Source organism: Lasiosphaeria miniovina (assembly GCF_030549165.1).
Source record: "Lasiosphaeria miniovina strain SMH2392-1A chromosome Unknown B0T26scaffold_4, whole genome shotgun sequence".
NCBI lineage: Eukaryota > Fungi > Ascomycota > Sordariomycetes > Sordariales > Lasiosphaeriaceae > Lasiosphaeria > Lasiosphaeria miniovina.
This window is the reverse complement of record NW_026848223.1, coordinates 2,352,118-2,377,791: the sequence shown is the minus strand read 5'-3', so window position 1 is coordinate 2,377,791 and position 25,674 is coordinate 2,352,118. Positions and strand designations below refer to the sequence as shown.

Below are 25,674 nucleotides of genomic sequence, written 5' to 3'. Positions count from 1 at the left end.
CTCAATTGGCGTCGGCGCTTTCTCAGGCCCTCCGTGGACACCAGGAGGTAGGGTACCAAAGGGACCGGCACCGTGGCCAAAGGACTCCCGACCAGCCAGTGATTGGCGATCTCTCAACGTCAAATTCTCCTGCTGCTGCACCCACTCGCTAGCGAGAAAGCTGAGCATCTCGAGCACATGCTCGTTTGACCGAAAGTCAGCGATCTATCCTAGACCGTACCACTCCCGGAACACCTTTCTCTTGCGATACGCAAACGAGGCCTTGCGGTACGGTACTCAGACTAGGCAGCATACTCGGCTGCAGTTCGATGCTTGTTTCACAAAACCAAAGCATCACTAAACAAGCAAGCATTTACAATATCCACGAGCGCATCTATGATCTGACAGCGCATCTATGATCTAACAGCATAGAAGCCGGACTCCGTATGTATGGGAGCTTTGATCAAGCCCTGCCGTCTCCAGGGTGTCTAGCCATTCCGAAGAGGCCCCGGTAATGGTTCAATCTGAGCAGTGCCGTGGCACACGTCCTGATTTACTTGTCCTAGTTTACTTGTCCTGGGTAATTAGCGACATCCGGGCTTGCTCTTAATGCAAAGCGGCTTGCATTCATTCCGCCCTCGCCCTTGCCCTCGCCCTGTCACTGTGCCTCTCGGAGAAAATGCAGACCCGTGAAATTCTTGGCGTGGTGGCTATCACGACCGGCGCGTGCGGCATGGGCCCCGTTTTGAGGTTGGCGCTGATGGATGACAAGCTGTTGGTCCCCACGTTTCGGCTCAGTTGGATTCTGCTCTACTTCAGAAAAACACCACTTCTGAAGTTCCGTCACACAAGCCCCAAATTATACTTACAGAAAATCAGCAAAAACCACTCAACTCTTTGCGCAATCATGGCAAAAGATATCCGAGATATTAAAATCAAGTTAGACACAGCACTGCTTCAAGGTAGGTGAAGGCTTCTACTGTCTGCAATTCCGGAGCCGTCTACTTCAAGGCCAAGACGCTGATTAACGAAACTAAAAAAGCCCTTCCGGTGGGTGGTGAAGTCGTATCCGTCGTTCCACTGGGCCTCAGCAACAATTGCGAAACCTGCCGGATTGACGTGCGACTGTCAGGTGGAGGTATGCAAAGCTTCTTCGAAAAGGTCTCTCTACCTACCTACCTACCTGCACATCCCCAGCCGGTGACAGGATCAAATAGCGAATTCGGGCGATGAGCTAACAATGCACCACATAGTCTGGAAAAGGAGAAGATGGAAGAGAGCTAATGCTGGCCCACTGGACGGCCGAGTCGAGCCTTTATAGCTTCATCCCCGGTCATGTCCCGCGGCCTATCGCCGTCGGCGCTTACGAGTCGGTGTCATCTCCCGTGCACTTCTTCCTTATGGAGTTCGCCGATCTTGTCCCCGCTCCTGTCCCAAACCCAGCGGCATTCATGGCGCCCGTGATTGCCCTGCACCGCGCGAGTATGGCCAAGTCCCCGGGTGGGCAGTTCGGGTTTCCGGTCCGAACACGCTTCGGGCACCTGGCGCAGGACAACACTTGGGAGTCATCATGGGAGGTATGGTGGACAAAGCACATGACCATGACAGTGGATCGAGAGCGAGAGATCCGGGGTCCGTACTCGTCTCCCGAGGTTGCGCCATTGAGAGACGCATTTCTGAATATGGTCCTCCCGCGCTACCTTCGACCCCTAGAGACGGGTGGCAGGAGTGTGGCGCCTTGCCTCCTTCATACTGACCTCTGGCCCGGGAACGTCCAGTACTGCAGGCCCGGCAATGCCAACGACGAAATGAAGGTTGCCATATTCGATGCGAACGGTCTCTGGGGCCACAATGAAGGTATGTTTTCCATCTTGGGCAAAAAAATGAACCATCGACACATTGACAGGATTGGAAGCCGAGCTAGGCATCATCAGCAACCCACGCTGCGGCGTCGGCCAAGCCTATGTCGATGAGTACCGGAAACACATGCCCGCTTCGGAGCCGGCAGTTGACGCGGACAGCAGAGCCTTCATGTACATGATTCGCCACCAGATCTGCTTCGCGACGTTGTACCCGGGCGACCCCTCGCTGAGAGATATGTGAGTTGAATGCCGGGAGCCTCCCCACGAAATAGTTATTGATTGACGTCCCTGACGGGTTGCTGACTTGACACCAGATGGGTAGACAGTATGCGCCTACTCGTTCAGACGGTGCGGGATGAGAAGCCCCCTGAAAAGGCAAGTGAGGGAGGCAGTTGAATGATTTAAGATTGGAGCCATCTAGAGATCCAGAGACTCACACAAGGAACACAGACGGAGGGTCATGGGGCGGAATTCTTGCTTTTCTTTTAGCTACACTGCACCAAAGAATAGAGATGTAAGGAAAATGGCTAATTACAGGCAAGTTGAGGACCATGAACTCGCATGGCAGAATGTTTCTACATGTACCGCCTAATCCTCATCAACGCGGAATAGGGCCAGTGCCATTGCCTCTGACAGGACCGAACCGGTGGGCCGTTTGACGCTGAGCAGCCTGGTTAGGCCAACATCCCCCCCTGAGGCTCCCATGCTCGCTGCTCGGGGACGCCCCTGCCTATCCTCGCCACCTCCAAAGCCACCTCCGCTCGTGCTACCCATGTATCTGTCATTCTCGCTGTGTGTATCCGGTGGGCACAAGTTAGACGAGGTGCTGAGTCGCCTAGCTCGGGCGCTCGGCGCGGACGTCAATGACAGTCTGTTGCTCTTTGCATTGCTCCTTCGCAGGCTTGCAGACGTTGGGTTAAGTAGCATGTTATCGATATCACTGATAAGCCTTTGGACCGGGGGTATGACTGGTGGATCTGAATCACGGCCCGGGGAGCGGCTCATTGGGTTGGGAGACGGCGAACGAGATGCAGCCCGCGGCACTTCTGCTCTAGGGGCCTCGAAACGGCCCGAAGAAGGTGCCGGGCCAACAGATCGCGGCCTGGCCTGGTCCTTGTTCTTCTCGGTACTCAGCAGCCCCCAGAGCTGTTGCAGCCACTTTTGCTTTTCCTCGGGCTTCATGGACCGGATGGGCAAGACTTCGGCACCGGCCATCTCGCGGGTTGGCCAAGGAAAGCTGACGGCCATCTCGCGCAGCGTCTGGCTATGCAGCTGGCGCAGAACAATGCGTATCTGGGCCTCGATGTTTGCCTCGTGTGGGAAGGCCCAATCGCTGCGGCGCTCAAGACGGTCGGCGATCTGGGTCATGGCGCCAACCAGCCACTCGACAGCCACCTCGTCGGGCACCGTGTGCGCCTTACTTAGCAGCCAGCCAAGCGTCTCAGGGGAGCCTGACTGATTCAAGATGGGGATGCTGCGCTTGTCGTGCTCGCGGCCTTGGAGCCTCAGGATGAACTCGTTGTACTGTTTCATGGCTCCTAGCTCGAGTCCTGCGAAACGGCCGCTGTTGAGGGCGTGCACGATCTCGTCGCCCAGCGAGATTCCCGATTTGATGCCGCTGTTGAGCCCGCGCCCGGGCCAAAAGTGGACGGTCATGGCAGCGTCTCCGGCAACCGCTACCAAGGCGTGTGGCCGCTTGACAGAGCGCGAGTCCTCGAGCGGAAGCTGCTGCACGCCCTCGCGCACCGCCTGGACGACGATGGGAATCCGCACCACGTTGATAACCTCGTTCTCTTTGAACCCAAACAGCTTCAGCCCGTCCTCTATCGATTTCCAGAGCGGCGAGTTCCGGTCTTCGGAAGGCGCAAAGACGCGGCTCTCGTCGAATCCCTCGGGGACGCTGCCGTCAGGACGCCGGAGACAAGCCGGCCGGCCAAAGTGTATAGGCTGGCCATCAGCGCTCACCATCTTATCCCACTCGTCCTCCGTCAGCTGCATGTTGAGATAGCCCCGGCCGTCGAAATCGCTCGCGTTGAGCAGGTACCGCGTCTGGCCCAGGGTGAGGAACATGTTCAGCGACTGGCTCCACGGCAGCCCAGCCTTTGCACCGCGGTCAAAAGCAAGACCCAGAGCAAAGCTTCTGCCCCGTTCCTTCTCGTAGCCCCGGAAATAGCTGCTTCGAACCCACGAAGCAGCGCCGTCAGTGCCCAGCAGCACGTGGAAGTCTCCGCACTTTCCTGCGGCGAGTTCTTCTCTGGTTACCCCCTCGGCATGTAAGTGGATCAGTCCGCGGAAGTCGTCCGCCTGGCAACGCTCAAGGAACCTATCTTCGACCTTGCGAATCTGGATGTTGGCAGACCCGGGCCAGACGTGCTCAGGTCGGCCCTCGAAAAGCGCCTGGTACGATGCCTTGCTCAGGAGGCTTGTGACAGAGTCCTGCAGCGTCACGACCTGGTCGCGGCGCTTGGCCGTGGGCGGATAGTCGACAGTCCCGTTGTCAGTCACCACCCAACGGCGCTCGTAAACATGAACCTCGACCTTTCCAGCGCCTTTTTCCGCAAGCGAGATGGCCGACGCCAGGCCTGTAGGACCGCCGCCCACGATGCAAACCCTGAGCCGGCCCGATGGGTACTTATGTCGCACAAGGGCGCCAGGCGGCAAAGGCGACAAGTTCCGTTGCAGCGTAGGATCAAAGAAAAAGTCGATGACGGCCCGACTACGGTCCGAGACGGCGACCTCGGGAACTCGTGCCTTGATCAGCATGAAGCGCACGGCTTGGAGGAGCGGCGTGGCGGCAAAGTCTGCGTGGCGGTCGCCGTACAGGCGCGTCTTGATGGCGAAGGCCAGTGCCGGCACGCTTCGGTACTGGGCCCTGTTGCCAACGATGTCGCGCAGCTCCGTGTTGATGGCCTGGTCGCTGCTCATCGAGGCAATGCGGAACAGGAATATGCGTGCCCTTTCCATGTCGGTCCGCGTGGTGTCGGAGCCGCCCCAAGCATCTTCGTAGACGGTGGGGAAGAGAAGAACGTCATCGCCATGCGGTCGGCTTGCCGGGCTCCCAGTAGCCGGCCCCGGTGATGCGACAGGGGTCGGCATGACGGCGGCGCGGCGGCGGAACCCAAACCCCCCTGGCGTTGCCGCTGGGAGCGATTTCCTGTCCGACATGGCCGGTGGCGACGAGAGGTTCCTAGCTCGGCCTGGCTTCAGACGAGCTGCGAACTTGTGAGACGCCCGAAAAGCCGGGTCCTCGGGAGAATACCGCGGCGGCGGCTGCCCATCAAACGGCTTCGTTAGCAAAAAGGCTGGAATTTTAGCGGTAGGCATTATGAACTGGTCGCTGCCAAGTTTGTTTGTGTCTCTGTTGTTTCTGTTGCGGCAAGATATAAACTAGGTATTTTAGGTGGGCGGACAAAATAGTGAACTGGTCTGATTCCAATGTGGTGTTCTTGTGATGGATGTCCCAACACAATGTTCCCGCAACCCTGGGGGCATGGCCATTTTGGGTATGCAACCTCAACTTGGGTAGGGGTACTCACCGGGCAGCAGCGGCCCCTCGTCCAATCTGTGAAATTCCGGCCTTGGTTGGGCTGGGAATGGGTAGGTCTTGTTTCAGGCCCGACGGGGCGCTGGCCAGATCGGATTGGATGGGAAGGGAACGTAGGGAAGGAAGTTGCGTCTGGCAGAGGCCGAAACGGAGAATCGAGTGCTTCTTATTGATCCGCCCGGCTTAAAAGTGCACCTAAAACCGCCGACCGTGGACACGGACGGCCGGTCCAGCCTACGTGGCCGATAAATACGGCCACCACCGTAGTCCGTAATTAAGCCTAGGCCCAGGCCCTAGTGATTCCGCAAGGGTCAAGAATTGTTACGTAATAATGCCCTCCGGACCAAACTATGCCACCAGCTTTGAAACCAATAACGCCTCCAGCAAGGCCGAAACGATGATCGGCCCAAATGGAGGCCTTGAGGCCTACATTATTGCCGAAATGCCGGTCTTCTGTTCGAGGGATAAATAAGGCCTTCTTTTCCTCTTTTTTTCTCCTGGAATAGATTAGAAGGGAATACACTTCAATTTAAGCTGATTTGGTGCGCAACAAGAATTACGAAACACGGCTTGGCCGCGTCGACCATGCTGGACTGGTTAGCTCCATTTCTCGGTACCCCAAATACCCGGCAGCATAGTAGCGCCCCCGATGGGCCCCAGGCTCCCAGCTCCGACGCCACCGCCGGCCCCGGGCATCCGGGCCCACGAGTGCCGTTGGGGGAGATCTAATTGCATAGGCACCTTGAGATTGTTACACAAAATTGGAGCTTCCCTTCCTCCTCGCCTTCCATTACGTGCAAAAGAGAGCGCAAATGCGCATGTTGCGAGAATAAGCTTGTAGAACACGTTATTTTGGGTACTATGTTTGGTATGTTTCGGTGATCCGAGACCATGAGACTGCTAAATTCTCGACTTTCGCAATCTTTGCCAGAGCCCGCGTTTCAGGTTCCTTTTCTTTTGGGCAGCAACCAGCATCCAATCGGCATACCGCGCTTCTTTCGTTACCCTTCTCTCAACAATCGGCCAATGGGCTCCGCCGGTACTTGGTTACCTATAGAAGAAGACAAGACATTTCATTAAAACAGACGCTTTCACAGAAGACAACCACATCTAGAATATAAGCATCACTATTCCTAAACATTGACTGCGGGTACCTACTTGGTAACCTATCAATTTCGGACAGCACCGGATTTAAGACATCTCCAAGACCAAAAAATAAATGCCAAGCCGTCAATCCCATGTGTGCCCCCAACTGTGGCCCTGCCTGAGCTGAAGAAATTTTGTGGAGCCGAAATTTTGTGGAGCCCGTTCGTTTTGTGACGGAGGTCTCGGAATCCCAGTTCCGCAATCCCGTTTCCTCCGCCAAGATGCCGGCAACGCAAGATCCCCGTCCAAAAAAAATTAAACATGGGCAATGTGAGAAGGAGTGAGGCGAAGCTTTGTAACTTGGACGTGTTGGTGACAAGTGCTGACAAAATGCGGAACAAATATGCCCGCTTATCAACCTGGTGAATGCACTTCGCACTACAAGTAATCTGGTTGGTCCTCCTCGGATCATATCCCTGTAGGCCTCTGGGTCCCTGTAGACCTCTGGGCTAATAAGGATCGGGGGGACCAAACTTTAGATGCGAAGCAAGACCTACAGTTTGTCGCCAATTTAATTATCTATTTAAATAAGTATTGCCTCTCCCGCCAAGCTCAACCATCTGCATCCCAAAATAATTTCGCCGTCTCAATTCAAAGTCCACGATGACTTCCTTGTACAAACAGTCTGTCCCCGTCTTCGTCAAGTACCTCCGTGGGCTATCTGGTCTTTTGGAGAAGGGCGAGAAGTTTGCCAACGAGAAAGGAATGAAGCATGACGAAATGTTGAATTTCCGGCTGGTTCCCGATATGAGAGGGTAAACATACCATCGCCTCTCACCCTTAATAACCACCCTGGTGAGAGCCAAGTCAGCTGACACTGGCAAAACATGCAGCATACCATTCCAGGTCCAGTCATGCTCCAACACGGCCAAGTTTGCAGCTGTGCGCGTTGGTGGCCTTGCGGATGTTACTCTGGAGGACAACGAAACCACCTTTGCCGAACTGCAGGCCCGCATCGCCAGGACCATTGAGATCCTCGAGAGCGCGGACCCGCACTCGATGGATGGCATGGAGGACAAGGAAGTCATCATGGAGACCAAGATGGGCAATTTCCGCTTCACCGGCCAGCGCTACGTATCCGAGTACGCAATTCCCAATTTCCATTTCCACCTGACGTCGGCATACTGCATCCTCCGACACCTGGGTGTGCCCGTCGGGGCCTTTGACTACCTCAAAGACGTCTTTGAGAAGGTCTAAATGATTCTGCCCATTGGCTTCGGGCAGCGGCAGTGCTGGATGAGGTGCTTCTGCAATTCAAGGGCAGGAAACACGGCGGCGGAGGAGGAGTGGGTGGCACATTGCGCTGCCGTGGAACTGGGGACAGGCGGGCTTTTTCGGCTTCCAAAATGATCTAGCTACGCGCTGTACAACCCTCAATGAGCGCCGACTAAGCATATAATACCTGCATAAAACTCAATCTGAACCTGAAATGAGCATCTCTTTCATCCCCTTGCCGCATCTCTTCATTCAAGCTTGTCCTTGATGAGTCCATCAGTGATCTGCTCTTTTCCAGTGCCAAGCCTGGCCGTTCGAGGTTTAGCAAGCAGCGGTCTGTACGGCATACGCAGTGGTGCATCCAATCAAGTCGCATGCGTCTGGGTTGCTGCAAGGGAAGCTGACAACCTGTGTCGGGAGGGCTCCAGTGCAGCCGCAGGGCCGCGTCAGAACAGAGGTAGTTGTGCACTGGGGCACAAAGCATGATCGGCAGGCCGTAGCAGTTGACGTGATTGTTGGGCAGCTGGCCGATACACCACACGGCTTTGTTGAGACAGAGACGGACGTAACGGTAGCCGTCGTCGTTTGCCGAACGGTCGTGGCGCTGATGCTGGTGCTGACAACTGTCGTGCTTCGCGTGACTGTGGATGCGGGAGCTGTGCTGGTCTGCGTTTGGATCACGGTCGTGCTCACGGTTGTGCTCACGGTCGTGCTTTGCGTGACTGTGGTTGCAGGGAGAGTGGCGGTGACTGTCTCCTGTTGGATGTAGCTGGCCGTCGTCGTCGTCGTCGTCGTCTCGGTTTCGGTCTCAGTCTCGGTCAAGGTTATCGACTTTGTGACTGTCACTGTCTTGGCAGGGGATTCCGTGGTCTTGATGGTGCGGGTGATGGTGGTCGGAGTGAGCGTGATCTGGCCAAGCACCTCGCTAGTAAACGAGAGTTAGTTGTTAGTTGAATTTTGTTTGATTGTGTCAGTTGAATTTTGTTTGATGTGTGTCAGTTGAATTTTGTTTGGTGTGTATGTCATCAAATGTGTCATTGTTCTCACCTTGCCAGAGCCACCAATGACAGGGCAATTGCGAAACGCATCTTTCTTATGCTGGCTGAGCTTGAAGAAGGCTGAAGTACGAGAACAAGAGATACCAGCCGAGCCGATACGATACTTCAAGACGAACAGTTGCAGAATACCAACTCAAGACTGTCGCTGAAAATCGCAGTGGGTGCCCTCACGTCATTTGGTCATGGCAGCTTCGTAGAATTTATCATAATCGACTGGGCAGGGGTTGGAGATGGACTTCTTGGCGTCTAAGCAAAGCAAGCTAATAGATATTGCTGCATATATCGCGGAGCATCCAACTCGGTGGATCTGGGCGACACTATAATTAAAAATGCAGAGAGAGCGCTCGAGGCCGTTGTTCACTCCCAGGTTTTGTGGTGGGTCCCAGCCCTTTGTTCTCCGTAAAGCACGCCCAGGTCCCAGCTCAGAACGCTCGCGAGCCAATCACGCCCGTTGTTTAGAGTGACAGTGTAATGCCGCATATTGGGGTTACGATGGAGCCTCAAGTGGCGTGCTATCCTCCGTCTTTTGGCAATTTGGCGGCTATATTAAGGTGCCAACCTCAGGAACACTGACCAGGGGCAGAGCTATAAATAATAGCAGATAACTGGAACTTCGGTGGCAAACGTATCTGAAGATACCCAAAACGGTGGCAAAGTTGACATCGCGGTCTTGGCATTCTGGCCGATACCGAATTCGTCCTTCGCTTGAGCCATCCAGACCTCCACTGCTTCGTTTCGCTCTCTCAATACCGTGGGCACATTCCGAAAGGTGTCATCAACGCCATACTTATTGTCTGTTCCGTGGACTCCCAAATCTATTACGATGCGCCAAATGAACCCCGTTTCCGAAATTAGAGATGGTCTTCTCCATTGACACCTTGGACTCCGCGCTTCAAGCAACTAACTCCGTGAACTATTACCATTAACGAGTCCCACTAGTCCACGTCGACCCAGTCATTGTAACAAGATCCGTTCTTGGCCTGTTGTAGTAAACTCGTTTGGAAGATGCCGCGGTCTCCACCAGCGGTCTTCTGGATCTGTTTTGGCTTGGCCGATGGCGTCTCTGCGAAGGCTTCACACTGCGCACCAACATTCTCAGCATAGGAACGGAAGCCGCCATGATAGTCACGGCAGCCTCTGCGCTGCCCCATATGACCAATGTCACGCCGTCATCTGCTATAGCGTCAGTTTCTGGGGCTGCTCAAGTCATTCTAACTGGGTCTAATTGGGGGGTTCTTACGTGGAAAGTCTCGCCCACCCAGCTCTGGGAGTGACGAGCACTTAATGAATGCCGAAGCAGCAGCGCTTTGAGCATGTCAGAAGAGAGACTAAGTATAGCGGACTAAGACGGCACGGGATCACGTGGGGGGACTCTTACAAAACTCCCATACTCATCGCCAAAGCAACGCCAAACTTCTCCTTGGTCTGCATTTGAAGCCCCATGATAATCTTCCAGGGGATGATTGCAAGAACCAGGTCCAGAACTCCCGAGTATGCTGACATCTCCACGTTAGCCGTCTCCTGTTCGTTCGAAGCTGAACCCTGCCGCCCAAATGCGACTTACCACTCGTGAAGATGCCATATGTGATGATGACGTTAGGGCCCCAGCAAGTCCCCTTCGTGAATGGATGCCAGGCCTTTTCAACCGGTGTGCAGCCGACCCAGAATAGCATAGCCGAAACACCGAACAATAGATTCATGGATACTATGGCAAACCAGATGAAGATTCTGGTTTTGCCGTGAATACCATCCGATATCATGAGGAGCGTGATAGCAAAGGATGACTTGCTCCACGATTGGCTGCAAATGGCCAGCGTGACAGAAATCTGCCCAATCAGGGACATTTCGTTAATACGTTCGCGCGGTATCTGCCACACATGCTTGCCGTATCCCAGGTCGACGGCCACATTTGTGCAGATGGCACTCCCAAGCAGTGCCAGCTGTATGAAACGGTCAGCCCTCCGACTCTGTCTCCTACTTCTCTTGTGGCACCAGTCTTGCTGGTCCTGTGATATCGAGACGTACCCATGCAGCGATAGCAAAATGGTCATCCGCGTGGAGCGTTCGGTGCCTGGCGAGCTTGCAGTAAATCCGCATGAGGATGAATAGCAGCGACGCCGCTACCAGTATCCAAACAGACACTCGTGTTGTTTGGCCCAAGTCATCGTCTTGCTGGCTCGCTAGCCAGAAGGCAGGAAACCCGGTAAAATTCCTTCTGCCAGCGTCGGAGCCATTGGCGGAAATGGGAGCGGGAAAGTTTGTGAAGGGCGTATTCATGATTGTTCAGTCATCGAGGATTTTGGTGCTCGCGAGATGGAAATTGGCAGCCACCTTCGATAATATATGTTGACGGCGACAAAAACTAGAACCACGTGTTGGGGCTAGGATGTATATTGGTTGGAAGAGAAGGGTTGAAGGAAGAACCATTTTTTTACCCAGGAGTGGGAGGAGGTTATGGAAGACCCGAGACGGGGCCAAAGGCGGTGGGCTCGAGGGAAAAAAAAGTAGTAAGCTGGGTCACGGGCTGCAACATATTGGTAGACGTATCGGTGATCATGGTATCAGGGCAAGAAATGCGCACAATGCGCATTGCGATACCACTGTAAACTGAAAGCCGGCTGGGTAAAAGAGTTTTGCGGAGAAGCTGGTGGCTGCCGGGGTTAAACCAGGGTGGTATAGCGGTCGATCCCGCAGACCCCTGAGACACATGCAGGGTCGGACGGCACTGGTGAGCCCAGAAAATGCCCTGATACACCAAGCCCATGCGTTCGATATTCGAGAACTCGAATTCCTAGGCCCTGGCCGAGAAGCGGATTAGAGATCGCGCCAATTAAATCCATCAGCAATAAGTCTCTTGCGACGTCAGTCCGGGCGACCTGGATAATAACACCATGACCAAGAAGTCCGAACTTATCGTCATTACCTTGAGTGGCATGGACGTTATGGCTTGCGAACTCACTAACAATGTTTATAGCCCTAATAAGAAATTAAATCCAACAGTATATCCGTGCATTAGTCAAACTACTCCCAAGCCCGGCATAGTGATTCACCAAGTCTTGGAAAGCTATTTGAATCCATCAAGCCGACTTGTCGGTATCGGTGACGCACTGACATTTTGACACGGCGAAGATCCCCGATACGTTCAAACTCGGCCAACATTGACCCAAGGGAAAATATTCGTCGATCAAACATTGCCGGTGTAAAAGGGCTGTTGTCCGTGCCCGCTTTCAAGTTTTACGGGTTTTCTGGCCCGTTGATGTTGTCTGTGGCGACTTTGACCGCTTCTGATTTGACTCGGCTGTTTCAACACCATCAATGAAGGCACGTGCTGGCAATGGAAACCTAGAATTCTAGAACGAGATAGCCAAACAAGAGCTGAACAGTCAAGCTGCGGGGTATGGGGTATCTAAAGCACTGGGGTCGGGAAGTGTTGTGGTCGACAGATCTCCCTGTAGTTGCAGCTATTTCCTTCCAACCCAAACACTTGTTTTCTTTTCATCGACATCCTTTGCGAGTGTACAAAAGCTACCTATGCATCTTTAGTGCTAAAGTAGGCGCAACAAGTATCAAGTCCAATTGTTCACGTCCAATTATTCAAGTCCAATTATTCAGGATCAAGATCGCACACGGCAATGGCCTCCCTCCCAGTTGTCCTCTCTGTTGCCGCAGGTGCTGCCGCCGGGTCCGCCTACCTGAATGCGCGCACACCTATGCCGAAACGTATCAGAAAGTGCTACGATATGGGGCTTGGCTGCGAACGCATCACGGCGTACGCGAGCAAGACATTGTGGCCCTCGACTTCAGAACTCGGACACGTTTGTGTTCTTGTGGTTCGCCATATGGTGTGTTCTGTCTTGCTCTTCCAACACCTCGCTAGCTATCATCATCAATCTCGATCTAACGTCTCGTCCCCTTGAACAACAATGGAAGGCTACCCAGCTAATAAAATCGCGCTCCAGGGCTGTTAGTGCCAAACCTGCATTCATTAACTACCACCTCAATGGAGCCCAACTTGCACATTGCTCACGGGCTGCAACCGCAAGTCTGGCCATCCTCGACCCTCGCCTTGAAGCCAGGCTCAATGACGACGTACGGCAACAGGTTCCCGATATGAAATTTGTCGTGTTTACTCCGGAATGCGAGCCTGAGGCCCTGCGCACAGAACCCGTCCGGTTTCCCGACTCGGTGCGCACCGAAGACAGCTATACCGCAATGGCGATTCTCATTTACACTTCTGGGACGACGGGTTTGCCGAAACCAGCCATCGTTTCATGGGGCAAAATCTACGTGGCAGCCATGTTGTCTGGAAATGGCACGGGAACCAAAACAAGTGACGTGGTGTACACAGCATGTCCAATCCCCCTTTTGCCCTCAAGTTCGTTCCCAGCCAGTGTACCATCATCCAGTATGTCGGTGAAACTTGTCGCTACCTCACCGTTTCGCCCCCAGACATCGATCCTGTATCAGGTGAGAACCTGGATAAGGAGCATCGCGTCCGTGTCGCTATGGGAAATGGGCTTCGGCCAGATGTCTGGGATCGGTTCAAGAAGCGATTCGGTCCGCTTTCTCATTTGTCTTTGGCCGCCATCTTTAGTCTCGGGTGGCTTTCTGGAGTCCCAAAAAGCTGACACAGTGATGTTGGACAATATTTGAGTTTTACGCCGCGACCGAAGGTGCCATCGGAACATGGAACCTGAGCCGCAACTCATTTGGAAAGGGGGCTATCGGCTGGTACCGGTTATTGTCCAAGACAATTCTGGACATCCGTACGGCCACTGTGCGCCTAGACCACGAGACGGAAATTCTTTGGCGTAATCCTCAAACTGGCTTCTGTCAGCGAGTCAAGGCTGGCGAGGCGGGCGGATTCATTGTCATGCTTCCCGAAGACGACGTCAGCAAGCGGTTCCAAGGATGCTACGGAAACCCAGAGGCGTCCAACTCAAAAGTCATGTACGGCGTCTGTCGCAAAGGCGACGCATGGTTTCGGTCTGGTGATATAATGCAATAGGATGGTGACGGCCTTGTCTACTTCAGCGACCGCATTGGAGATACTTTTCGGTGGAATAGCGAAAATGTCTCGACTAGTGAAGTTGCGCAGGCGCTTGGTCTTCATCCTGCCGTCCAGGGAGCAAACGTCCACGGAGTTTAGCTGCCCCATCACGACGGCCGCGCTGGTTGTGTCGCAGTTGTACTCAGCTCATCGCTTCCCGAGAAGGATGGAACATATATATCTTTTGGTGATAAGGAATGGAGAGAATTGAATTAGGGGGCGGTCCGACTAGGATGTAATTCTCTGTGAAATAGGTCACGCTGAGCTGGTCACGCTGAGCTTGGTGATCAAGTTTGAACGTCCTCCAGAGTCCAGAATATTATGTGAGGGTATATTATATTATATTTCGTCTCCTTTAATGGACTTGCTCCCCTAATAAGGGACTTCCATTTTTAGATTCATCACAAAAGTGAAATAGCCCATACCCATCACCACGTACACATTAAAGGTTGACACAGGCATTTACCGCGGTACAGCAAAAAGTTAAACAATTAAACGGCACCGACAGAGTCATACCGGCCGGCTCACGAACCTCACTACTGGCATACAACATCAAAGTTTTCGCTCAGGGTACATAAAGCGCACCAAATATCCAGCTACACAGGATCGCTCTTTCGTAGGACCTTTCCTCACGAACATGCGCTATCTTCTTAATCTAGCACACACTTATCAATCCACGCCTCAGTCGGCTCACGTAACGCACCACATCAACCAACGCGCCAATTAAGCGCTTAGGTATGCTAGCAACCCTCGGGCTCTGCAAGAGCCGTCGTATTACTAGCACCTACTCCTAGACTAGTATAATAGCCAAGCTCAAGCACCCGGCTATACCCCATAACTAGGCCGACGAAGTAACGCCCAAATCGGTCGATATACCCGGGGATCCCCCGAAAGGGAAAGCAGTCCTCAAGCTTGATATTCACGGCGAATTACCTTGTTACGGAAAGGCCTAGGCCTGGTCGTCAGTAGTTTAGTTCCATCAACGGATTCCAAATATTCAGCTAGATGCCAGAACCGCAATCGCAAAGATAAAGACACAGCTGGATGCCCTTTAAACGCCATGCCCCAGGGCAGTTATGTGAGGGTATATGTATATTAATTATGCTATGAATATTCTGGGTCTATCTTCGTACCCATTCGGAACATGGAATTCGGAATGTGTCTTCCCAGCACAGACTCCGCACTCTCCGTTTTAGCAATAGAACTCGTCTTGGCACGGATCATCGGGCACGAGCGTCAAGGTCACGACAGATGCTGAAGTTGTTTTTGTGCTCGATGGTTTCGGGGTGAGATAAGTGATGCGTGTTGAGATGACTGTCGGGGTTGGGCCACCGACGCTGAAAACCGTCGTCAGGGTCCTTATGATCGCCCCCGGGTCACTCGGTGCGGCCGGGCTGCTGCCATCACTTGCTACACACTGCGAATACCACACACTATCAATTCACACTTGTATTAGCGTCCCCGTTGTTATTCCTTTTCGGGCGTACCCAGCTCGACTGCATTGCGTTCTCAACAACAGACATGGGCTACTAGGTTGAGGCAAAGCATACTTATCCGGGTTGTTCTTGCAGTAGGCTCCTACAGGGCACGAGGTAGGGCCTGTCCATGTTTGACCGCCGCCTGTTACCAACGTCAGCTCTGTCTCTCCAAATTAGCTAGGAATTCGTCAACTTACATTGTCCGTAAAGAGTTTGAGTGGCAGATTGGGGCTGGTCCAGGGTGGGAGATGCCTGTCTCTGAGAGGTGGTGGGATTAGGGCTCGGGCGCCATCGAGTGGTCCATCTTTGCGCTTCAGCTGACGCCGCCAATAGTGGTAGGAGGAGCAATAGTTGGACCATATTTTGGGATACACAGTTGGGGAAATGAAAGGCTCAGTGGCTTATGGATGAAGAGATCGATTGCCCCTGAGCGGGTTGGGCTAACATATTTAAAGTCTTATCTGCGTCATATCTCATTTCACCCGGTGGTCCTGTCAACGATATCTGTCCGCGAGGGCCAAGCTGTCGGATAGTCCCAAATATCCTGGACCCAGGTTTTTCGCCCTTTCCCATATTACGTCCTTGCAATCATCACCCGGCGCCGTCCTCTGCCAACATCCGTATGGGCGGGTATATAGTAGATCCGGACCCCTCCACGCATTCCCGTCTCTCATCCAACATGAAGCCAAACCATCGATCCACTGATGGCTATGGGGTCTCGGACCAGAATGCCTGGAGCGAGAGTGGGTGACGCGAACCGCAGATTTGGAAGCTGGCGAGTAGACTTAAGATTAAGGGCAGAGGCAGGGATTCTCTCGACTACTGGGTATCCTGCATTAATTTGTTATATTAATAGAACTGGGAACGAACGCAGTTCCCGGAGAGCAGCAATACTCCCGACCTATTGCTCTCTCGCTTGGGCCCTCGCATAAACAAAGCCGCCGTCGCACAGCGTCGGATAATTTTCATCTAATCTCCATCCTCTCACCCTTGCTTTGCTGCTGCTTTATCGCCCCGACGGGGACGAAATTTGGTTCCAGATCCGGGACACAACGCTCCATGGAGACATGCTCTGCTCTCACCTGGAGAGCCAGGGCTATTTTGAGTCCCATGCCAAGGCCGAGCCGTGGAAGATGGATGGGGTAGGTCCGGCGTAGGTTCGAAGGCTTGCAAACAATCTCCTTGAACAACAAACATTGCTTTCTTGGATAAATAGACGGAACGGCGGATAAAGAATTGCCAAGTGTGTTCTCCACCTCAAGATGGCGGGATCAGCGGACTCGGATCCTTTCACGATATAATTACCCAGTCCCGACAAGTGAACATTTTGAGGCGAGGTAAAAGGCTTGGCTGCCAGTCATTCGTTTACTCTACGGAGTTCCGATAAGAGTCTCGAAAAAGTAAACGAAAGGTCCAGTGCAACTCGAACCAACGTGCAGCTCAAATTATTGTAATACCAAAACATGGTATGGCTAATGGCGATAGAAACGCAAAAGAAAAAGAATCACACCTGAGATTTACTTCCTCGTGTCTTTGGGCACAGAGTAGTAATACGCCATGGCTGACCATTAGTCTAAATTCGGTCGTTAACCATGGTAGATTCTAAACAGAAAATTTGGCCTAAACCCCATTTATGCCCCATTACTACGGTCTTCAGCCTCGCAGAATGCCTTGAATGTAATAAACTCGTCATCTTCGTCTCCCTCGGACTCGAGAACGCATTCTGCCGTTGCACCGACAAAGAAAACATATCCCCCCTTAAACTCATGCACAGTGGGCCCAACAGAGATCTTTCCCCTACCAGCAGTACAGATGATGATGCTGGGGCCATCCAGCGGATCGAATGTGGCCTTGGACCCATCGCCTCTGAGCGAACTCCGAACCACACTGAACTCGTTGATCGGGGGGTCGTAAAGCAAGACGGCAGAGCCCGAGCTGTAAGCGGTTCGGTTCAGTCTCACGTAAGGGAAGTCGCTGGGGTTCATTTTTTGCTCGTCGATTGGGGCGTAGTTGTAGGTTAGCATGGTGGTTAGGACCTCTACATCCTTGAATTTGGGGGTTAATCCCGCCCGCACGACATTGTCGCTGCTGGCCATGCACTCGACAATATCACCGCTGAGGTAGGCGTGGATGTCATCGGCGCGCAAGAAGAGCGCATCCCCGGGCTGCAAGGTTACGTAATTGAGAAAGAAGAGAACGAAGAGGCCATAGTCAGGACCAAACTGGCCGTGAAGGCGCGTAACCAGCTCGGCAAGCACAGAGCCAGGTGTGGCGCTGACGCCGCCACCGGCGAATTCGTCGCGGCCATTCGCCACAGAATCCAGGAGCGTTTTGGTACAGGCGGTCATGGCTGTCTCGGAAGAAGCCATCAAGGCACTAAAGACCTTTTGCAGCGCCGTCTTATTCTTGGAAGCTGCTTCCTCCGACTCGTCGTCCTGCGTGCTCCCGACTATCTGAGCGAACTCGCTTGCTTCCTCCTCGCCCACCAGTTGAAGTAACGCCGGTACCGTCTCCAAAAAGTGCACAATCTCGCCGAGAGGGCGGAAGCCACAGAGCCCTTCAAAGGGCGTAATGGCGATGGCCATCTCGGGCTTGTGGTTGTCATCGGGATAGTTCTTGGGGTCTTTGGCGTGCAGCTTCTCGGCTAGCTGCTTGTTGGGATGTGCCTGTATAGAAAGGGCTTTGTCGATGGAAAGGACCTTGAGTAGAAAGGGTAGCTTTTGGCCGTAGCGGGCGGCGACAGGGGCGGAAAGGAGCGATCTGTTGTCTTGGATGAGGTCGAGCAATGTGCGGCCCGTAGTGAGGTCTCGCGACGGATTGGAGGGATGTGTCCCCATCCAGAGCTGCAGTGATTCACTGTCAGCAAGCAGGTCCCATGGGGCACGTTCATGGGGGCGTTGTTGGCCTTGCCTCCGCATACGGCCGATCGTCTTGGACGACAAAGTCGGACGAGGGCGTGGCGGCCGCGAACTTGGCTGCTGCGGATGCCTGTCCCTTCTTTCCCCAGTCGTAGGAATTGACCCCGCATTGGAGTCTAATCAGAGGGATCTGCATTTCGTTGTCGTGTCGTCAGGGGAGTTGTTAAGGGCAGATCGTGGAGTCGCCAGAATGTCGACAAGCAACTTGACAAAGAACCTCTTGTTCGGTCAAAAGTTGGATGGATGCTCTTGTTGAAGCTCCCTGGGTACGGATACTGTCTTCTATGCAAGGTAAGGCAGGAGGTACCTCCATTAGGTAAGGGAGTCCGTAGAGCCGACCCCTCGTTACGTGGCGGGGCAGTTCTGGGGTGGCAGTTCCCACACTGCTGAGCACAGAGGCGTGCTGCAGAAGATTCACCTTCTGGGGGGAAGCGGCAGGCGGGGCGGGGGCTGCCAAATGCGTGCCAAATGCGACAAGCCTGTCCTTCCCAATGAAATGCGTTCCAAGAAGGTTGTCGATAACAACAGCGGCTTCGAAACCCAGGAAGCTACTATTTTAACAGAGCTGGAGCAACTATCCATCGTTTTTGGCTAATGTAACAGGCGCTTTCTCTTGCTATATCCGCCAGCCGCTCTCGCTCTTCGGCCATCCCTTGTTCCAATCCCCACGAGCCCGGCCAATCCCAATATCCTGCGACCACCAGTACAGAGGGGTCTGATCAATTGCTCAACTTACTTCTCTTTTGGGAGAGTCGGGCTAAGGCCTAAGCCTAGTAAGGTTTGTAGCTTCTTAAGGGTTAAATGCCAATTAGAAACGAATTGGACGTAATGACTGAGAGATAGACACAGACGCGGGCCTCGGAGAGGCTGCAACGCACAGGGCCGGAGGGCTTTTCAGTCAGCCGGGACTTGTGTTGGGTCCCCAGACTGCTTTCGACATGTCATCGCGCAATCGAAACTCGCGCGGCCCTAATCGCAATAGTGGGAGCACCCAAGGCGAGGAAGCCCATCTCTGGAGTCAGATCAAGGATGATATCCGATCGATGGTCGAGGGCGTCAACAATAGTAACGACTCGCTGCGTGGCATCATGGCGCAGGACAACTTTATCGCCAAGAACAAGGAGGATGTCGACATGGCAGCTGAGGAGCAAAAACTGGACAATCTACTTCGCGGGGGCGTCAAGGGGGCAGACATGTCGAAACAACAGATTGAGGCGCTGATTGAGCATGTCACGGTTCTCAGAGCTCTAGTGAAGGCAAGAGAGGACGCCGAAGCGCAAGCCGCCAGTGCATCAGGCCTCTCGGGTCGTGAAAGGCCAATCGGGCTGCTTTCGAGCTCTGTACGGTCGTCGTCGGCTCGAGGGTCAAGCGTGCGTGACAAGGACCGCGATAAAGACCGAGAGCGAGAGCGTGAGCGCGAGCGCGAGCGGGAACGAGAGAAAGAGCGGGAACGAGAACGAGAGCGTGAACGAGAGAAGGAACGCGAACGCGAACGCGAACGGGAACGCGAACGGGACCGGGACCGGGAGCGCGACCGGGAGCGAGAACGAGAACGAGAGAAAGAGAAGGAGCGTGAGCGTGACCGGGATCGGGATCGAGATCGGGAACGGGAACGTGAGCGCGAGCGTGAGCGGGAGCGCGAGAAGGAGAGGGAGCGGGAGCGCGATCCGGTATCAGTGTACGACTTCGACGGTGCCGGCGATTCGCCAATGCCATCGCCCATCGGTAGTCATACCCGCAAGCTGGGAGGCAGCGCAGGCGCTGGAAGCGACCGTTCGGGAAACCGCGATAGCCTTCCACCGCGCGGCGGAGATCGCGACACTCCCGGGAAGAGCGACAGTGTGCCTCCCGAGTCTGCCGGCGGGCCGGGGTCTGCCACTGCTTCTCAACGGGCGAGGGTTACGTTCTACAAGGGCCAAGATGTCGTGTTCAAGCCGAAGCCAACGACCAATACGGAAAGTACCGAGTGGATGATGGGTCGTGTACAGCAGGTGTTGGAGGGTAAGTCGCGACGTTACAAGGTGCAAGATGCCGACCCGGACTTGCCACCTGACCAGCGCGTCGAGTACAAAACCGTGGCCAGTAGCATGATTCCGATCCCGCCAGCAGGGGCCGAGCTAGCGGAACTGGACCAAGGGAGAATGGTTTTGGCATTGTATCCTGACAGTACCACTTTCTACAAAGCAGAGGTGATGGGCATGGATCCCGCGACGCGACGAGTGAGTCTGAGGTTTGAGGGCGAGGAAAACAGCGGAACACTACAGCTTGTAGACCGACGATATGTGGTGGAATATAGGAACTGAGCTATGTATTTTTTTTCCCGCGAATACCTGTTGATACTATTAAATAAAGCCCCTCATCTATGGATTTCTGTTATGGGCTACTCATGATCATGATCACAGCGCTCGCTCAGCGGACACATTTGCGTTGATACCGCTAATATAGTGTTGAAATTAGTGAAGATTAGACTCATAACGCAGCGATTAAATGGGCTGGAAAGGAGCCCGGTAACTGAAGTTGGACTAAGGTAATCCATAATGAACTGACAATATAAATTGCTGTCTTTTCGGAGCGAGAGGCGAAAATCCAATATGATGATGGCCGTTGCTGCAGGCGACCACAGTTGCGGGAGAGCAAACCGAATGAAAGTGAAGGCGGGCCCTTGCAAGTTCCCAGCTGGCTTGTCCCGTCCCCACGGCATTTGCGTTTTTGAATTTGCCTTGCAGCAGTACACAGGCCAATTTGCGATTGCATTGGGAAGTGGCAGAGCTGTCAGGGGTATCAATTAGGGGCCCCGCAAGCCCCTTGACCCCTTAAAAGTGCCCACCCTGAACACTACCTTATCACGCTATTGGCACTGATGCAACAGTTCCTTTTTGTATTGTGGTTAGTTCTATTGAGCTTGGTAGCTCTAATGCTTGCTCTGCGAGGCTTTGGCCTGCCTTTGGAGATTTCCGTTTACCTGCAGTGACAATATTCGTTCCCTCGTATAATGCATACTCAGGGGCTACAACGCGCCCAAAACGGACAGATTTTTGGTGTGAGGCACAACTTAAGTTCAGGTACCTGGGTAGAAGCTTATTTGTTGGTACCTCAGGCCGCAGGCGGGTATCCGAAGGAAGAGATGTTAAGTTCAGATTTAGGTCCTCCACCTCGGATCAGACAACGCGCCCGTTTGGGTTTGGAGAACTGAGAGTTCGCGCCGAGCATTTTTCTCCACAACAAATTCCCCTGCGAGTGCGAGAAGGCGACCGCTCTGACCTGACCTTCCACGGTCGCCCTCTCTGCCCTTGCTGAGGCCATCACGAATCCTGCACCTGCCCGCGGCCTACCTCCCCCTGCCTTGTGTTGTTTGCTCGTACTTTGCTACGCCATCATCCTGCTTCAATCGCCCAAAATCTCCTACAATCGACAAGAGCCCGATCGCGTCCGAATCCCCGAAGACATACTACGAGATACCCGGCGACGCGGCCAGAACTTCCCCCCTCAACCTCGCCCAACGAACGCCGGCTAGTGTTGCTGCAGAAGAGACGGGAATAGCTGTTCATAACCCAAATTCGACCAGTCGCAATTACCTTCGTCCTACCACAAGTCCTGCGAGCATCCGATTTCCGATACAGTTCGCAGAGCGCCCCGCAGGGACACGCAGCCAAGATGGGAGCCACCTTGTCCATTTCGTCTCTCCTCGGCAAGCTCTTCGGGTCGAGGGAGGTGCGGATCCTGATGCTAGGGCTAGATGCGGCAGGCAAGACGACAATTTTGTACAAGCTTAAGCTGAACCAGACCATGACGACCATCCCAACTGTCGGCTTCAATGTCGAATCGTTCACCTTCAAGAATATCAAATTCAACATGTGGGATGTTGGTGGCCAGGACAAGATCCGTCCTCTGTGGAGGCACTACTACAGCGGTGAGCCTTCTTTGTCCTCTCCATCCTTTTATCGCTGCCGTTTTTAGGCCGCAATGTGGCAGGTGGTTGCGCATCGCTGACCCATATTTCTGCGCTGGTTTTCCAGGCACCCAAGCTCTCATCTTCGTCGTCGATTCATCGGACAGCACACGAATGGAAGAGGCGCGGACAGAATTGCATCGCATCATAAACGACCGGGAAATGAGGGACTGCCTGCTTCTCGTGTTCGCGAATAAGCAGGATCTGGATAGTGGTATGCTTTGCTTTCCACACTTTTGCCTTGAACTCGATCTCGTCATGTTCTTTTGGCCACCGTAGTGGGTAATGCATAGCAAGAAGGGTCATGCTAATTTTCAAATTTCTTGACAGCAATGAAACCCCTCGAAGTGACAGAAAAACTGCAACTTGCAAAGCTAAAAGACAAGTTGTGGTACGTGCAGCCTTCTGTCGCTGTCAATGGCGACGGTCTTGCCGAAGGCTTCGACTGGCTGTCCAGGAGCCTGAAGAACATGCCCAAGACTGGCGGCAAGTAAGACAATGAGAGGAGCAAGAAGAATTATGAAGAGGGTCGAGAAGAGGCTAAGACGACGTGTCTCAAACACGAGGCCGTCGTTGCGCTTCTTCCGGTTGTCTTGTTAACAATGTCACTGGGGACAGCCGGACAAAGCATGGCGCAGTCAAAGTGTCTTGCTTTGCCTGATGCAGTAGCTCCACGGCCATTGGCTTCAGCACCCATTGTAGGATTGAGATGGATTTCAGTGTGGAAGATCTTGTTTGTGTACGGTGGTATTATATCCCTTCTTTTTTTCTCTTTAGCTAATCGCTTGTGTTGGGACCAGAAGTCATGTTCTTCGTCTCTCTTGTTGCACGATTTCATGTAGTTTCTTTTTTTTCCCCGTTTCGATCTTGCGTTTGTCTTATTGTGTGAGATTGAGCAGGCTTATACCCAAACATACAAAGCGATGGAGGAACAGGACAGAACCAGATTAGTTGGAGAAATAAAAAACCCCCCGGAACAATAAATAGCATACCAAGCTGCTCTCGCGGCATGACGCAGGTTGCACAATGACCAAATGATCACAACCCTTTCTGTTGGATATCCAAAGAATCCAAGTTGGCTTCTTCTGTAAAAAGAAAAACATAAATAAAGTCAAAACACTCGTTGCCCTGCTTCACATTGCGCGTAAGCACATAACAACTCATGTTGAGTTGTGTCATGCGTCTAATCGTGTGCAAAATGAGGAATAGGAATTGCTGCCATTGCAGGTTCTAGACAAAGGAAATGGGTGAGCAACACTGCGCTGCCCTAAACACCAACGCCGAAGCTCCTATAGAACCACACCCATCCAAAGTACTCGGATAACCGTACGGCATGCACCGAAACAATCCTTTCACAGCAAGAGACGCCGAGTCGGGGGTTAGCATTACGTTTCCCTGGACACCAAAATCCATTCAAGGTATTGGGAAGGTCTGAAAGTTGACGATAGTCTCGTTGCTATTGATGGCACAACTTAGCCCTCCTTCACCCTCTTGCCTGGCCTCACAAGCGAATCATCCGGTAAGCCGCTCCTTTTGGTTCCAGGCAACGAGCTAGTCCGGATATCATTGTCATCTTGACTGACTCTGCGATGTGGATACTCCGTCTTGAGACCCTCGAAGCAGTTAGCGCTAACTTTGTCGCCTGTGCTGAAAAAGGGATGCTGCAACGCGGCCGCGGCCGTGAGTCGTTTCTCGGGGTCGTACTCGAGTAGGCCAGCTAGGAGCTTGTAACCTTCTGCCCCCAAGCTGGACAGAGACGCGCCGCCGGGCGCCGGCCCAGATCCGCCAGCGTTCTGGCCAATGGTGTTGTAGTACCATTTTTCGAGATGACTTCCGCCTGCAGTTTGTCGCTGGGCTTGATAATGATGGCCGTGATGGCTGTGGTGCGCTGTGCTGAGCGGAGGTTGGAGGGTCGTGAGTTGGCTGTATTCGGACATGCTCGTCAACAGTGGCCACTTTTCCTTGGTGGGCAAACCCATGATGTCGACTATCTTCTGCATCTGGTTGCGCTGAAATGGAACCGTCTTCTTGCTATCCATCTTGGCTTCTTCTCCCTTAAAAATCGGCCTAAGTGATAGAAGCTCGGCAAATATACAGCCCACAGCCCACATATCGATGGCTGGCGTATAATGCCTGCTGCCCAGCAGGAGTTCAGGAGCCCTATACCATATTGTTACGACAACCTTATCGCCGCTAAAAAGGCTATGGAGCGGCTTCTGGAACAAGCGAGCAAGACCAAGGTCGCCAATTTTGACCTCGCCGGAGGAAGTGACCATGATGTTTGCGGGTTTGAGATCACGGTGCAATACCCAGTTCGTATGCAAATATTGACAGCCGTTGAGAAGCTGGAACATGATGCTCTTGATGGTGGTTGGCGGAATGGGGTGGCGAGGTTGTTGCGTATGGTGATGGATGATCTGCAACAGATCGTGCTCCGCGTACTCGAACACCATGAAGATGCACTTGTCCTCGAGGATGATTTCGATCAGCTTGATCACGTTGGTATGATTTAGTTCGGAGCAGAGCGCCATCTCGCGAACAGCTGATTGGGATATGCCGGTGTAGGCGACCTGCTCGCCCTCTTTATCGGGCTTGAACTTCTTGATCGCGAATTCGCCTGTCTGACCTTGGCGGCCGAGCGCCTTGTACACACGGCCATAAGTGCCACTGCTAATAAAGCCGATGACTTTGTACTTGTCTATGACTCGGACCTTGCTCTGATAACCGATGGGTCCGATCCCGCGGTCGGCTGGATCTACGGCTCATATTAGCTCAAGTGCGCGCGGAGCAAAATCTGTCAAGTGGCCGGAGGACAGCAGGACGACTGACGGGCCCTGGCATATTGGCTGACTTCAGCTTTTGGCTGCCTTGCTCGGTTCATGGCGGCGTCCTAATCCACGCCAGTGTTGTTGGAATGGCGAGAGAGAGAGAGAGAGAGGTTGCAGGACGAGCGGAGGTGCAAAGGCACGTTCGTTCTCTTGAACGGAACAGGTTGCCAGACAATCAAGACACCCAAGACTAGGGAACCCAGCGCCAGACTGTCTTGGCGGCCTGTTGTCGGACTGTTGTCCAGCCGGGAAACTGGGGATGCGAAGACGGTAGAGCGAGTTACTGCTCCATAGCAGTCCACCAACTGACTCCAGGGCTGTGTCTAGGCTTGTGTATAGGCCTCAGTGGGGTAAATACCTGCCCAGGAAAGCAGGGTGGAGGGTGTGGAAGAAGCAGGGAAGGTGAGCCGCATCAACCGGTGCGCTCGGCGGACGGAGCGCGGGAACCAGGTCATGTCGCAGGGCCTCGTGTCCTGTATACGGAAGGAGATCGGAAGTCACATGAACTGGAATCGAAGTACCTTCAAACGCGGCTTGCACGCTCCGCTTCAGTGTCTGGGTCCTTGCCGCGGAAACCGACCCGGGGCCGGTGGCCGCTGACGGCGGGTTTGTGAGACTCATCTATCGTAAGGCGAGGGTGAACCTGG

The 25,674-nt window shown here is 53.5% G+C and overlaps 10 protein-coding genes across 10 annotated transcripts; 5 read left to right on the top strand and 5 right to left on the bottom strand.

Annotated features, from left to right (window-relative positions):
* Nucleotides 1-886: 886 nt before the first annotated feature.
* B0T26DRAFT_740831 (Fructosamine/Ketosamine-3-kinase) lies at nucleotides 887-2,082 on the top strand (the record flags this gene model as incomplete). The annotated part of the gene is made up of 4 exons (XM_060443890.1): nucleotides 887-941; nucleotides 1,022-1,140; nucleotides 1,233-1,836; nucleotides 1,886-2,082. The coding sequence occupies 4 exons, from the start codon at nucleotides 887-889 to the stop codon at nucleotides 2,080-2,082; spliced, it is 975 nt and encodes a 324-aa protein (XP_060296212.1).
* A 347-nt stretch (nucleotides 2,083-2,429) lies between these two features.
* Nucleotides 2,430-4,937, bottom strand: B0T26DRAFT_645697 (uncharacterized protein; the record flags this gene model as incomplete). The annotated part of the gene is made up of 2 exons (XM_060437754.1): nucleotides 2,430-2,601; nucleotides 2,662-4,937. 2 exons carry the CDS (start codon nucleotides 4,935-4,937, stop codon nucleotides 2,430-2,432), a joined length of 2,448 nt encoding a protein of 815 aa, XP_060296211.1.
* Nucleotides 4,938-6,981: 2,044 nt separating this feature from the next.
* On the top strand, nucleotides 6,982-8,020 carry B0T26DRAFT_709867 (uncharacterized protein). Its single transcript, XM_060441952.1, has 2 exons — nucleotides 6,982-7,286; nucleotides 7,365-8,020. The coding sequence occupies exons 1-2, from the start codon at nucleotides 7,135-7,137 to the stop codon at nucleotides 7,726-7,728; spliced, it is 516 nt and encodes a 171-aa protein (XP_060296210.1). The 5' UTR covers nucleotides 6,982-7,134; the 3' UTR covers nucleotides 7,729-8,020.
* B0T26DRAFT_812271 (uncharacterized protein) lies at nucleotides 8,021-8,986 on the bottom strand. Its single transcript, XM_060447305.1, has 2 exons — nucleotides 8,794-8,986; nucleotides 8,021-8,671 (listed from the first exon to the last, which is right to left on the bottom strand). The coding sequence occupies exons 1-2, from the start codon at nucleotides 8,832-8,834 to the stop codon at nucleotides 8,068-8,070; spliced, it is 645 nt and encodes a 214-aa protein (XP_060296209.1). The 5' UTR covers nucleotides 8,835-8,986; the 3' UTR covers nucleotides 8,021-8,067.
* Nucleotides 8,987-9,422: 436 nt separating this feature from the next.
* B0T26DRAFT_812270 (uncharacterized protein) lies at nucleotides 9,423-11,341 on the bottom strand. The gene is made up of 5 exons (XM_060447304.1): nucleotides 10,830-11,341; nucleotides 10,369-10,744; nucleotides 10,183-10,300; nucleotides 10,045-10,109; nucleotides 9,423-9,977 (listed from the first exon to the last, which is right to left on the bottom strand). Exons 1-5 carry the CDS (start codon nucleotides 11,079-11,081, stop codon nucleotides 9,727-9,729), a joined length of 1,062 nt encoding a protein of 353 aa, XP_060296208.1. The 5' UTR covers nucleotides 11,082-11,341; the 3' UTR covers nucleotides 9,423-9,726.
* A 354-nt stretch (nucleotides 11,342-11,695) lies between these two features.
* B0T26DRAFT_740826 (uncharacterized protein) lies at nucleotides 11,696-15,610 on the top strand (the record flags this gene model as incomplete). The annotated part of the gene is made up of 11 exons (XM_060443889.1): nucleotides 11,696-11,811; nucleotides 12,474-12,573; nucleotides 12,609-12,646; nucleotides 12,764-13,142; nucleotides 13,181-13,361; nucleotides 13,478-13,761; nucleotides 13,813-13,923; nucleotides 13,954-13,992; nucleotides 14,413-14,470; nucleotides 15,051-15,095; nucleotides 15,543-15,610. 11 exons carry the CDS (start codon nucleotides 11,696-11,698, stop codon nucleotides 15,608-15,610), a joined length of 1,419 nt encoding a protein of 472 aa, XP_060296207.1.
* Nucleotides 15,611-16,709: 1,099 nt separating this feature from the next.
* On the bottom strand, nucleotides 16,710-18,585 carry B0T26DRAFT_709863 (mannose-6-phosphate isomerase). The gene is made up of 2 exons (XM_060441951.1): nucleotides 18,243-18,585; nucleotides 16,710-18,175 (listed from the first exon to the last, which is right to left on the bottom strand). The coding sequence occupies exons 1-2, from the start codon at nucleotides 18,384-18,386 to the stop codon at nucleotides 16,964-16,966; spliced, it is 1,356 nt and encodes a 451-aa protein (XP_060296206.1). The 5' UTR covers nucleotides 18,387-18,585; the 3' UTR covers nucleotides 16,710-16,963.
* A 603-nt stretch (nucleotides 18,586-19,188) lies between these two features.
* Nucleotides 19,189-20,553, top strand: B0T26DRAFT_647808 (SGF29 tudor-like domain-containing protein; the record flags this gene model as incomplete). The annotated part of the gene is made up of 2 exons (XM_060437939.1): nucleotides 19,189-19,620; nucleotides 19,870-20,553. The coding sequence occupies 2 exons, from the start codon at nucleotides 19,189-19,191 to the stop codon at nucleotides 20,551-20,553; spliced, it is 1,116 nt and encodes a 371-aa protein (XP_060296205.1).
* Nucleotides 20,554-21,904: 1,351 nt separating this feature from the next.
* B0T26DRAFT_740823 (ADP-ribosylation factor family-domain-containing protein) lies at nucleotides 21,905-22,693 on the top strand (the record flags this gene model as incomplete). Its single annotated transcript, XM_060443888.1, has 3 exons — nucleotides 21,905-22,160; nucleotides 22,267-22,413; nucleotides 22,530-22,693. 3 exons carry the CDS (start codon nucleotides 21,905-21,907, stop codon nucleotides 22,691-22,693), a joined length of 567 nt encoding a protein of 188 aa, XP_060296204.1.
* Nucleotides 22,694-23,671: 978 nt separating this feature from the next.
* Nucleotides 23,672-25,648, bottom strand: B0T26DRAFT_645061 (kinase-like domain-containing protein; the record flags this gene model as incomplete). Its single annotated transcript, XM_060437682.1, has 2 exons — nucleotides 23,672-24,960; nucleotides 25,549-25,648. The coding sequence occupies 2 exons, from the start codon at nucleotides 25,646-25,648 to the stop codon at nucleotides 23,672-23,674; spliced, it is 1,389 nt and encodes a 462-aa protein (XP_060296203.1).
* Nucleotides 25,649-25,674: the final 26 nt, after the last annotated feature.